Below are 13,790 nucleotides of genomic sequence, written 5' to 3'. Positions count from 1 at the left end.
GTGTATGAATATTCAAAACCACTAAGAGTCAATGGAAAGTCAATGAAGTGTTTAACAAGCATTAAAATTCTTTGTCCACACTTCTTTGATGCTTTGACGCTTTACATTTTCATCAAGAATACATACAATATTTAATGAGGAAAGTAAGTTTTTAATTCTTTTTCTCTTTATGAATTTGAAGTTACGTATTTGAAAATAAAGAATTTGCTAGTTAATTTTTAGATCAAAGCTTATGTTGCACATATAGAATGAAATAAAATTAAACTGTATTAATATATTAAAGAACTAACAAATATAAATTAAGTGACATAACTTATAAATTGCTGAAATTTATTTTGCAATTTAGTATTTTTTTTTTAAGAAAATACCTTGCGTATGAGTCTGCTACATGCATGTGTAACGATCTATCTTTAGTATATGAGATTATTATCAGTTTCTAGTCAAACGAAAGAAATTTTCAATTAATAGGATATTTTTATTTATTCATAAAATAAACAATTTCATTTTATAATCTAACCTCAAAGGATAATTTACAGCTTTGTAACGATCGAAATTAATTCTTGGCTCGGATTGCTCGAAGATTACATGATCAAGCTCGACATCAGGGGATAGATTCTGTATATTGAAACGAGGTGAAAAATGAACGAATTTGATAATTACTAGAATATTGATATTATTTCATTGGTCACTAGAAAATTTGTTCACTTTTGTAATTTTCACCTCATTTCAAGATATAGAATTGATCCCTTGCTAGCTTACATCTCAGATTTACATTGCCGAACGCACCTTTTCATAATGTTCGGTAAACAAGAAGGATGATATATCATTGACAAATTGAATATTTCTGATTTATTTATATTTACAATTTGAATCGTGTGGAGAAATTTGGGAAAAGCATTTAAACATTTGGGAAATAGTATTTTTCTTGTAATTAACCAATTTTATCATGCATCAAGATAGTAGACAGCGATTTTATTTAATGTCATCAATAGAGACGCTCGAAATTTGTTAGATTATAGTAGCCATGTTGTTAAAGTGATATCTATCAAATTTGTTGTGAATTGTTTAGTGTATGGCAAATCATCATGGAAGGTGTTGAGTGTTGAGCAACGTATGCAAATCATAAAATTTTATTATCAAAATCAGTGCTTCGTTCGAGAAATCCGTTCCGCGCATTACGTCACAACCGTCCTGCCGAGTCGACTATTCGACGTTTGGTGGCCAAATTCGAGTCAACCGGTTCAATAAATCAGCCAACACCAATACGCCGAAACGGTCTGCTGAAAACATTGCTGTGCGTGAGAGTGTACAGGAAAACCCGAGGCGATCAATTTCGTTCACAAGAACTTGACCTTTTTGCGACTTCAACTTGGCGAATTTTGCGTCGGGACTTGGGTCTGCACCCCTAAAAATAAAATTCAACTGACTCAGGAACTTAAGGTAAACGACCATAGACAACGCCGTATGTTCGCTGATTGGGTTCTGAAACAGTTGGAAGTTAATCCAAATTTCGCCAAACAAATCATCTTTAGCGATGAGATCTATTTTTGGATGAATGGATATATGAACAAGCAAAATTGTCGAATTTGAGACGATACTAATCCTCGCGAGATACACCAGCTCCAAATGCATCCTGAGAAGTCACTGTTTGGTGCGGATTTTGGTCTGGCGGAATCATCGGTCCGTACTTCTTCCAAAACGAAGCGGGCGTTGCCCATAACCGTCAACGGCGAGCGCTACAGATCGATAATAAGCAACTTGTGGTGATGAAAATGGATGATATGGATACCGATAACATGTGGTTCCAACAGGATGGCGTTACGTGCCACACACCGCATGCCACGATGGACATTCTGCACGAGCTATTTGAGGACATGATTATCTCGCGCGGCAGCGACGTGAACTGGCCACCGAGATGCGATTTAATGCCTTTAGACTTTTTCTTTTGGGACTATCTTAAATCGCAGGTCTATACGAATAAACCGCAAACAATTGATGCTCTCAAAGTCAACATAATAAACGCCATCCAGCAAATTCAGCCAGATTTATGCGAGAAAGTTGGGCTTCGAAAATTGGACCCGAATACGTGTACCAAGCGAAGCCGCGGCGGACATTTGAGCGACGTTACATTCCATACTTAATGCCATAAAATATTCTTTCAAATAAAAAAAAATTGAGTGGATATCTCACACAACTAGTTTTATTTACATTTAAAAATCGAGCGTCCTTATTGAAAGACCCTATATTTTGAATACTTTCAAAGGTCGAATCGACATTTTTTTCGACAATTGCAATATTACTCTAATCATAAAAGCTTTCTCAAAATTTTTCAGAATTTATAGATAATTTTATAACTTTTTAGAAAATTATGGAATTTTTTTATACAAATCGGAACATTTTTTACAATTGTCAATAAAGTCTACATCTTTTCTTCTAGTAATTCTTTGTATCTTATTTTATTGTTCTACTCCTGCTGAATAACATTACTTTTGTTTGTACTTTGTAGTTTATTTAATATAATCTTATTACGTCATTTTTGTATTGAGAAATTTCAGGAAATAATGTCTCTTACCATAAATAAGCACACAATCAAGAAAAAATATTATCATCGATTTTATCAAAGTCTAGCTAATTCTAGCTTGAATCGAAACAATCTCGATTTTTAAATTAATGAAATTTAAATGTTGATCTATCATGGTCATCAAGTTTTCAATATCATTTGGAAGTAATAATAAAAATACTACTAGTGTCACTGCTACTGCAGTAGTATTACTATTGATATGCAATAGTGTCAATGCTGAGCCAGTAGTGTTACTACTGTAATAATATATGACATAATATAGAACTACTTCCAGTAATTATAATATTTGGTATAAAAAATTTATTAAAATAAAATATATATATATATATATAATTAGAGCAATTAGTATTATTTCAGCTAACAAAAATAATATTTTACAGTATTATTAAAAACAAGTTATTATCATTATTTGTACATATTTAACATTATATTTTTTGTATTTCTTCTTTTTCACAATCATCTTTAACAGATATGTTACAACTATATATTTATTAGCATTATAAGTCATGGTTCTTTGAAGGAGTAATTCCCATACAATCACAGAAATGAAGTACGGTAAGTGGAGATTCGGATTTGGATAGGGACCGCGCATGGGTACATCATAAAATTAGTTCTCGAATTCATAAAATAAATTTTTTTTTATTATAATTTTGTCGTGTATTTTCTGAGATATGATGCTAATCAATAATACTTATTTTTACAATAAAATTTCAATGAAACTTTAATGAATTTTCTCTACCACTATTACGCTATTAGTGACACTACTTGTCAAATTTACTTATGCATTAGTAATATATTTTTATGCATTAGTAGTGGCATTAGTAATATATTTTTATGCTGACTAGATCATTCAAGATTTTATTTCCAACTTAAAAATTAATCGAAATTGGAGCCAAAAATCCATCGAAATTAATAAAAATTTCAAAAACTTTCGACTTTTACTTTCGACATTGAAATGATATTTTTTCGAGAAAATATTTCTGGTTGAGATATTCAATTTGTCTGCTATCTTGTCAGTGGCATATCATTCTTTACCGAATATTAAAAGTGCGGCAATGTAAATCTGAGATGTGAACTAGCAGGGGATTAATTCTGTATTTTGAAACGAGGTGAAAATTACAAAAGTGAGCAAATTTACTAGGTGTTGACTAATGAAATTATCAGTATTTCTAGTAAATTCGTTCACTTTTATAATTTTCATCTCATTTCAAGATACAGAATTGATCCGCTTGTATGTATATATGTTTTCAATCCGCAGAAAAAATTTATTTTCTTATTTCCCATTGAGCGGAACTTGCAGATGCGCAATCAATGCGCAACCAATGACAAACGCTATCTGGTAGATCTAATCAAAGTGATTACGGGAAGACCCTTGCAATTGGTCAGAGCTAACTGCGCATTCCGCAAATTCCGTTCAATGGGTCATAGGAAAACACATTTTAGCAGAACGGAATCGGCGGAATAAAGTCACTAATTACGAACGTTTCGCTAACTCCGCATTACACCAATTTCGCTAAAGTCACTAGATAACAAAGTAATTGCCGTGAACTGCCATTTTGGCTTCATAACGCGCGGTTATTCAAAACTTACATATGAATGTATTATATTATAAGAAAAAATAAAACCTCACAGATAAAAAAATTATATCTCACAGATTACAGCCCTTTTCAATAATGTTTTTTTGCCAATTAATCAAAACCATTTTTCACATCTATCGCTTATTGGCAAGCGAAATAAAACAAAAGCGTTTTTCTGCATTTTTGCAATTCTCAATACAGCAACGGGGATTTTCAAGCATATCCGACGTTTTCTAACTAGTTCTAAGTTTACACAAAATCACAAATGCATATAAAAGTATTGTTCGTTTTGTCTCTCGGAAACTATTCGGGGTCGCTCCGAATGAATCCGAATGAAGCGTACTTGAAATATAGAATTCACATTACGTACACAATCGATATTCGTCATACAACATCTGACATTCATTATTACGATGAACGTCGGACGTTGTATGACGCATGTTGTACATAAGTGAGAATCAGTTTATGCGTCTTCCGACGTGATCAAACGTGTTATTGTCATTTTTGGAAAGTGAGCGATTTCAAACGCGCAATTGAGTTTATATAACTCTTTTAGACTTTCGTATTCTTCATATTATTTTTTATTACTCAAACATAAGCGGCATTTTCGATTCTGGTCGTATCGAATCTGTGTTAGAGTCGGGGCCATTCTCACGCGAAAAAGAAGATAGTGTGAATCCTACATTTCAAATACGCTGAGTTCATTCGGAGTGATCCCGAAGAGACAAAACGAACAATGCTAAAGTTATAACAGAATCAGATTAGGATTGCACTTAATGTATAGGAAGTTACATGAAATGCACTATCTGAACTATTTGACGCCATTTTGGCTTCAAATGATAATTCAGTGAATTTTCCTATCGCGATACTTTCTTATCTAGTGACTTTAATTCCGCACCATAGGACCGTGCATGCAAGTGCACGATGTAAACTAGGCCAGTATTTGCTTGCTTTCCTTTCTTTCTAGACCGCAGTTTCCACACTTTTTCATCAGATGTCGCTGCGATCAACGACTCTCGCTCGATCGCATAAAATCTATTGTGATTTTTGTTGTTTTCGTTGATTTTCGCTGTCTGCTACCGATTCATTCTAATTCATTATTACATATTCTGAGTAGAGCGCTGCGTTTTCCTAATTGTCGATTTTAACATTTTAACATTTTGTGGATTATAATTCTCGTCAGTAAAAAAATGAGTAAACATCATTCACATGAGTTGAGTGAACATCCGGAGGTTCAATGGGCTCTTGATTTGCTCAAACCGGATCCCACGTACGAGCCCAGTGTGCTGTCGAAGTACTCGACGGAAATAGTACTTATGTTAAGTGGTTTTGCGATGCCATCATTCTCAAATATATACAATAGTAAACCGTTCTATGCCGGTGAGTATATCTCGTTTTCTTCAACGATTAAATGCGAGATTTATTTCTTTATTCTCAGCAATTTATTAATCTCGTAACATGATTATGTAATGCAATATTCGATTTCGGACAATTATATGGACAAATATTGTGTTTCTATTTTACGTGTATATTTTCTTTTGGCGTCGCGCACGTACGCACGTGCACGCGCACGCACGCACGCACGCATTCGGCAGCAAGAAAATTGGGTACTTGTATAGTTTAGCAGCTCCTTCCCCCCCGCAGCTCAAAAATCAGCAATAAAATTGGGTTTATCCGACGTGTATTTACATGAAACGAAAGAATCTAGCAAAAAAAGCGTCGCTCTGTCCGAACGAGATATTAATTAGAATTATAATAAATGCCTTATTTCAGAATCAATTTGATAAATGTTAAGAAGACCCCGGTCTACTCAAATTTTGATAAAAATATACTCAATCGATGCGTTTTCTTATCAAAATGAACATTACAAGAAGTGTCGCTCTGCATACCGAGATATTTTTAAGTTAAAGTTGACAACTATGCAGGCTAGGAAATCTGTCACGGTCATGTAATACAAATTCTTCAAAACAAATTATCGGAGTTCTTACCATGTGGACAGTGGGATGTAGACAGTACTTGGGTGGCTTCGGGGCGGCGACGTAGTCCTAATCTAGATTTTCTTAAGACTTATCAAATTCGATTATATTCCTTCCCATTAGTCAAGCTAAACGACTTTCTATACATTAATAAGTTGTAGATGTGAAAAATCATAGTCACATATTTAGGTTAAGATTGGTTAATGTTCATATTTATAGTCACATCTTGTACTTAAGGCTTCCTTAAATTTATCTTTAGATATTCAGTAGCCAATGAAATAATTCGTAAAGCATCTGAAGATAAATTTAAAAAAGCCTTAAATCTAAGGTTTAACTATGAATATGAGTATTAGACTCATTACACCATGATCTATTTAAAAAAATTGGACATTTCCATTTTATTTCCTTAGATTATCCTATATAATTATCCTATATATACATATTTGTTTACTTATTATTTATTCTCCATATATTATCATATAATATCCATATATTATCCATATATGATAATCGATTTTCATCTCTTACATATACTCAGAATATCTTGATGCTAACACATCTTATTTAACAGATCATCGTTAACATTATTACATAAGTTTTTTAACTAATTTAATTGACTTATAATAACTTATTCGAAGTCATTATTAAATTACAAATAATTTGAAATGTATGATTTGAGTATTCTGTTAGATACGACAGATAATGTTGAAATCATAGTATGAATGTATGTTAATGATACTCTAATTCTATTGTATTCTACCTCTCAAATTTAATTATACGAATGGATTTTGTCATCAATATGCTGAAGAAGACCCAATCAAAAGGGTTAAAATGTTTGAAAATCCTTTTCAAGATTAAATATATGAATTTACACACGTTTAATCTGTGTTGGCTCGTATTAACTGATTTCACATTTATCTTTATATTTATTTGTTGGAGTTGTATCAAGCTTGAGAATTATTAATTGTTAAAATTGATGACTATATTCTAATTAGGAAGGAGATAAATCTTTCGCATAAGGACAGAATGGACTAAACTGAGAAGAAGTGAGAACTGAGTATCATTTTACGATTTTAGCAATAATTGATAAGATATTAATTATTGCTAAAAATTACTGAAAATTAGTCTTCAATAATTTTTTGCTCAAATACTATCAACTTTATAGAAACACTGTAAGAGACAAAAATTGTTTATTTTTTTCTCATAAAGTTCTGAGAATTTTTCAGAATTTTTTAATATCGTATTTTCTCATGTTGATAAAAATAAGAAAATGCAGTCTAAAAAATTGATAAAAAATTTTGAAAAAATTCTTAGAATTCTATGAAAAGAAAATAAACAATTTTTATCTCTTGCATTTATCTTGCATTATCTTCTTCTGTAAAGCTGATAGTATATTTAAGTAAAAAATTATTGAAGATTGAGACCAATTTCCGATAATTTTTAGCAATTAATATTTTATTAACTATTGCTCCTTAAGGATCATCTACAATAACATAAAATTCGTAACCGTTATCATAAAAATTACAATATTTGAACTCGATTTCGGAAAGAGGTTAGGTTAGATTATATGAATTATAGATCGATGCAACAAGTAAATGATATTGAACACGTGAATTTTCTGATGAAAATTTAATTCAATAAATATTTTTAACAGTTTCTCAAATTACGAAACAGTCATTCATATAAACTTAAAAAAAATTGCTCGTGAATCTTATCTTTTATAAATTGGAAGAGAGTATGAAAATGATCTTTTTTTTTCTATTGTAATAACACAGGTCGAATCCAAAATTTTCATTTTGGAATCTTTATTTTTTTTCTCCACAAGAATAAAATAACTGCAATTAAATTCACATAATATATATTTCTGCAGTAACTTTACTTAGTCAAATATCATTGTTTTTTAATGCTTTTTAACGTTTGTAAATGAAGATGATCCTTATAATTTGTTTAGTGTAATTGACAACTAATTTTTATGAATATAATAATTTTATTGTGATGAGTTAATTTATGGCTGAAGATAACTAAATTAAGTCGAAATGTCCATGAATGATATACTGTTAGTAAATTAATAAACTTTTTTCAAACTTAATTTGACTCGTTAAAATTAATATCTAGTATAACTTCTATACAATTTGTATTATGCACATTACACGAACGGAAATAATAATCTCTCTTAAATTTTATACTATTCAAATATCAAGCGGCGGAGAAGTTAATGGAATACTCTCCAATTGTATTTACAAATATAGTTCCTTACGTTAAGTTACGTTAAGTTATGTCAAAATAAAAATTAATACCATAGGCTTTTGTACTTGTTTGTACCGATCATTATTTCGTTTGTACCTCAAACAATTAAACAAAAAATGAAAAATAAAAAATGCTAGTGCGCAACTTTAAGATTTTTTAATTTCATTTGCCATTCGAAAGAGAATCGTTTGTACCCGTTTGTATCTCTTTTACTTTCGTTTGTATCTCAAAGGGTTCGGAGATACAGTGCGGTTCAATGCGCGACTCCTACATAGCGCACTTAGTCAATTTTCAAGATATCGAAATGGAACCAATGGCATTAGAAAGAGCAAAAACTGAAATTAATATTAATAAATGAACATTAATATATCGCTGTAAGAGCAAGTTAGTATGCATATACAATGTATGCACACGTAAAGCATGAAAAGGTAACCGCAGCTGTCATTATAGTATTTCGCAGCTGTGACAGATTTTCTAACTTTAAATATTTAATAGTTCGCTTCACAGGGCAGTTTCGCACTTTTTTCTGGCAGATTCTTTCATTTTGTTCAAAAATACGTTGAATGAGCCTAATTTCATCAAAATTAGAGGTGAGAGTTTTTCTGGATAATTACTAAAATTATTTATTGATAACAATCATAATAACAAAATATAAACACATTTTGCATTTTCTATTTGAGGAATGTGATTGTTTGTATAACGATTTTTGTTGTTTCTGCTTAAAAGATACAATACAATTCCGGATACTGAAAAAGAAATAAATAAAGATAATTCATATTTTATTGAAATTTTAGTAGTACTTACGAAAGTTTTTTCTTGATTTATTATACGCAAATTTATTGATTAAATCATTAAAATCAAGATTTTTCAGCAGTTCGCTCTCTCTATTGCTAATAATACCAATGACAATAGTATCAGTTATTATGGATCGTGTGCGATTATTATGTGTTTCATTGTACGAGGAATGCAAAATAAAAATTTTTAATTTAATATTTGTATTTGATTATTTACTTTTATTAATGAAATACCATTTTAAGGACTGAGGCCCTCTAAAAAGATGGAGCCTAGGGCTATAGTCCCTTTAGCCCTTCTGCCGCACTTAATCCTGGTCCTTAAAGCCTGAGAAGAATAATTAACTATATACGTGGGTCGTTTGATAAGTTTGCTAAATTTCCATGAAATGGCTACAATCCATTTGATGACGTAACATCTCGAAAGATCTACTCTTCGAACTCCTTCAGGCCAAATTTCAACCAGAAAGGACGCATAGTTCACGTTTGGTAATCATTTGAAGCGAGATTGGCGCGCAAAAAAGTGCTCTTCCATCAAGGCAACGCGCCATCCCATAAGTCGACCGTTGCAATGACAAAACTACGAATTGAGCTATGAATTGATTCCTCATCCACCCTATTCTCCGGATTTGACCCCGTGTGACTTCTTTTTGTTCCCAAACTTAAAAACTTGGCTCGATGGGAAGAAATTCTCGTCAAATGAGAAAGTCATTGTCGCCGTCAATGAGTATTTTGCAGACTTTGAGACAGCCTACTTCAAATGACTACCAAACGTGAACTATGCGTCCTTTCTGGCTGAAATTTGGCCTGAGGGGGTTCGAAGAGTGGATCTTTCGAGATGTCGCGTCATCAAATGGATTGTAGCGTCATTTCATGGAAATTTACCAAACTTATCAAACGACCCACGTATAATTGGTCAATTTCTTATGATCTTGAAATTTAAAGATTAGATAATGACTTATAGAAGAAAGCCCATTACGGAATTTTGTCTGCGGTAGCTCTTAGCTTGGATCTACAATAGGTTTTTAAGACTTAAGCTATAAGAAATGAACGAATCATAATGAATTATTCTCCTGACATTCGATTGTAATTAATCAATTTTTTATGGCTTAAGGCTAAAATACTTATTGTAGAGTCAGACTTAACAGAAAGGCTGACTTAGAGGCTTCGCACAATAAAAAGAACAGGGAACAGAGAACAGAGAATAAGAATTTCAACCTATCAAAACTGTGTATTCCACAATACATGATTTCTGATAGATTGAAATTCTTATTCTTATTCTCTGTTCCCTGTTCTTTTTATTATGCGGAATCCTTTATTATCTTAAGACAGTGTTTTATGACTTAAATCTTATATCTTTAGTAACGCACAAGAACTGTTTTATGACTTAGAGTCTGAGCACAAGGATTGCCATAACACTTATGACAGAAAGTTATAGACGTAAGCAACGCACAAGCATTGACGTGGTAGCACGTTATCAAGAGATATAGTAATATACATACATAAATTCCGCGTCATACGTTAAGTCTGTCGTAAGTATTACGACAATCTTTATGCTCTTTAGATTCCCAACCTTGCTTTAAGAGGCCTTAAACCCATTTTATAATTGCATAGTTGTAAATGGTTATAGTTATAAGAATTAATCAATCACAATCAAATATGAGGAAAATATTCGACTGTTGAAAATTAATCAATTTTTACAACTACAATCACTTACAACTATGTTTACGCAATTATAGAATGGGCTTTAAGTCATAAGTCGAAAGAGATTAAGTGACAATAATTTCTGTTTTTAAACTATTTTGCGCAATTTTTAGGCTTTAACCGTTAGACTTAAGCGAATTGAGCAAAATTCAATTCTTACGGCCTCTTATACTTATAAAAGTATAAGTTCTGTGTCCGTCACTTATAACTTACAGCTTACGGCTTACGACCTCTTAAAACAAGATTGTAGACTTAAGCTTATTCTACAATAGTCATAATTGTAGTTGTAAGTAGTTGTAAGTAGTTATAGTTGTAGGAATTGACCAATCAAGTCAAATGTGAGAAGAATATTTGATTGTGATACAATTCTTATAATTACAATCACTTACAGCTGTGCTTATTGTAGAATAGGGATTATATATAAAGTTGTATAAATACAAGTTATACACATTTAAAAGCGTAAGACTATAATGTAACAGTAGCCAATCCAACATATTAATTTCCTTACTACTTATGTCTTACTGCTTTAAGTTTTTTGTGTGCCATGACCTTTATTGCTTTATGCTTTTGTATGCGTACTTTTGTATGTGAACTTAAACCATTACCTAAGCTTCAAGTCTGAAATCATAAGAAATTAACTAATCACAGTCGAATGTGAGAAAAATAATTGATTATAACAAGAAAATAAGAAAAGCAGAAATCAAGATTAAATGTAAAACTGCGAATTTCGAAATAACATAAATCTCACAAATATTGGCGCAATCTCAAATCAAGGATGTTTTTGTTTAGGAATACAGAGGCATATTATGTTCGTAGCAGGAGGGTACGTTTTGTCACAATTTGTAAAGAAGTTTGTTGACGATTATCAAGCGGAACGTGATACTAAACTGAGAGATTATATTATACGACATCCAGAACTTTTCCCCGAGCCAGGTAACGCACTCTTCTTCATTCTTAGATAATTAAAGTATTAAATAAAATAATCTTTCTGCTTGCACTGTCAAATGCGTATGTATTTTGCAAGATTGGAAAGTAACGACTTATTTATGATATTTTTATTATATTTACTTTGTTAAGTGCCAATCAATTTTTTATGTCCATAACGGTAATGGAAATGTTACATTTTTACAATAATAAAATAATAACGAATTTAGCTATTACTTTTCATTCATCATTTTTTAATTCCTTAATTATACTTGTATATCCAATTTATAAATCGCATTTTTTATTGTATAAATAACATACATTTTATGGAATAGAAAAAGGAGGGTACAATTTTCATTTTTTTATTGATCGTTTTATTTATACACTTTCTTATATATTTTCTTATATATTTTTCTTTAGAAATCGAAAATTATTATAATTATTATATTATGACGTTATACTCAAGGAAAACTTTATATATTGAAATAAAAAATAAAATCCTTATTTATATTGTTATTAAACTACTCTGAATTAATTTTTAAATGATTAAAACATATATCTGACAGTGATTTTATAAGGATATGAATAAGAATTTTATTCTTTATTTTAATGTATCAATTTTTTTTTAAGTATTGAGTTATTATTGTGATAATTTTCAGTTTTAATGAAGAAAAAAAATACGTAAGACCTAAAAAATAAAACGAACAATTGCAAAAAAAGTTCTACTGTCCTTTAAATATTGAAAAATATTTTGTACTTTATATCTAAGCTGCAAATAGTAATTATTACTAATATTGAAAGTAGTATACATATATGTATATACATATGTACATACATAAATTATAGATTTTTAATATTGGCAATGAATAATAGCTATTGAAACACAGAGTGAGTCATTAGAATCCGGAAAATTAAATTTGAAATTTTTGCCATATTATAATTTACCTGTAATTGCTTTGCATTGAAGTAGGCAGATGCGTGAATGAAACATCTCTAACTTCAAATTAGTTAAGTCAATTATGAATATCATAGAGAGAGTATAAGCGAAGAGCAGCGATTACTGAAAGTTTGCGCGCTAGAAAGATGCCAAGAGAAATTATAACGTTTTTCGAATATCCGAAATCAATGATTTATGATGTTGCTAAGAGATATATGGCTTCAGAGGAATCCGAGAAAAATTCCCCGGCAAGGAAAAAACGCGAGAGAAAAAAACAAGAACTCCGGAACTCATTCAAAGAGCTCAAGAGCTTTTGGAAGACTCAGGGACTTCGATTAGGAAATTAGTCGTTTTGAAAGAGAGCTATTCGAATGTCTGATTGTTGAAGATTTGGTATATGTCGGATGTTTTTAAGGTATTCGAAAAATTGAGGTTCTACAGATTTTTTTGAAATTTGTATATTTAAAATAATTTTATCTATATATAATTAAAATTTTAATTAATAAAATAAAATTTAAATATATTAGGTGTACAACTTTGCTTTCGCCGTTTTCCTATGGATGGCTTTAGCGATAAGTGGTGGTCGAAATAAATAGATCATAGACGTCATACAATAAACTTGGGCATCTGTCAACATAACCCCATAGAAACATTAGTCGATTTGTGTCTGCATCATAAAGTTATTCTCGATTGAAAATGTCAGTTTACGAGCCAAATTCTCGTCATTTGCGGGAGATTTTAATTTTTTGCTTCAATATGAAGAAATCTGTGGCTGAGGCTCATCGAATGCTCTCAAATACTTACGGTGAGGCCGCTATTAGTGAAAGAACGTGTCGTGAGTGGTTTCAACGCTTCAAGAACGGTGATTTTGACGTCCAAGGTCATGCTCTGTATTTGATGGGACCAGCTCGGCATAGTGTATTATGAACTGTTAAAACCGACTGAAACAATCACAGGCGATCGGTATCGAACGCAATTGATGCGTTTGAGCCGAGCATTGAAAGACAAACGGCCGCAATACAACGAGAGACACGATAAAGTGATTTTGCAGCA

The 13,790-nt window shown here is 31.3% G+C and overlaps 1 protein-coding gene across 1 annotated transcript in view; it reads left to right on the top strand.

Moving 5' to 3' along the window:
- Nucleotides 1-5,348: 5,348 nt before the first annotated feature.
- Nucleotides 5,349-13,790, top strand: part of LOC105623765 (NADH dehydrogenase [ubiquinone] 1 subunit C2) — a 14,858-nt gene continuing 6,416 nt past the window's right edge. The window contains exons 1-2 of the mRNA XM_012205143.1: nucleotides 5,349-5,538; nucleotides 11,666-11,809. Of these exons, the coding sequence (XP_012060533.1) occupies nucleotides 5,349-5,538; nucleotides 11,666-11,809 (334 nt within the window). The remainder of the gene's footprint in view (nucleotides 5,539-11,665; nucleotides 11,810-13,790) is intronic.

Source organism: Atta cephalotes (genome assembly GCF_000143395.1).
Source record: "Atta cephalotes unplaced genomic scaffold scaffold00064, whole genome shotgun sequence".
In the NCBI taxonomy this organism is placed as follows: Eukaryota; Metazoa; Arthropoda; class Insecta; order Hymenoptera; family Formicidae; genus Atta; species Atta cephalotes.
The sequence above is the reverse complement of the archived record's forward strand: the minus strand, read 5'-3'. Positions and strand labels throughout refer to the sequence as shown.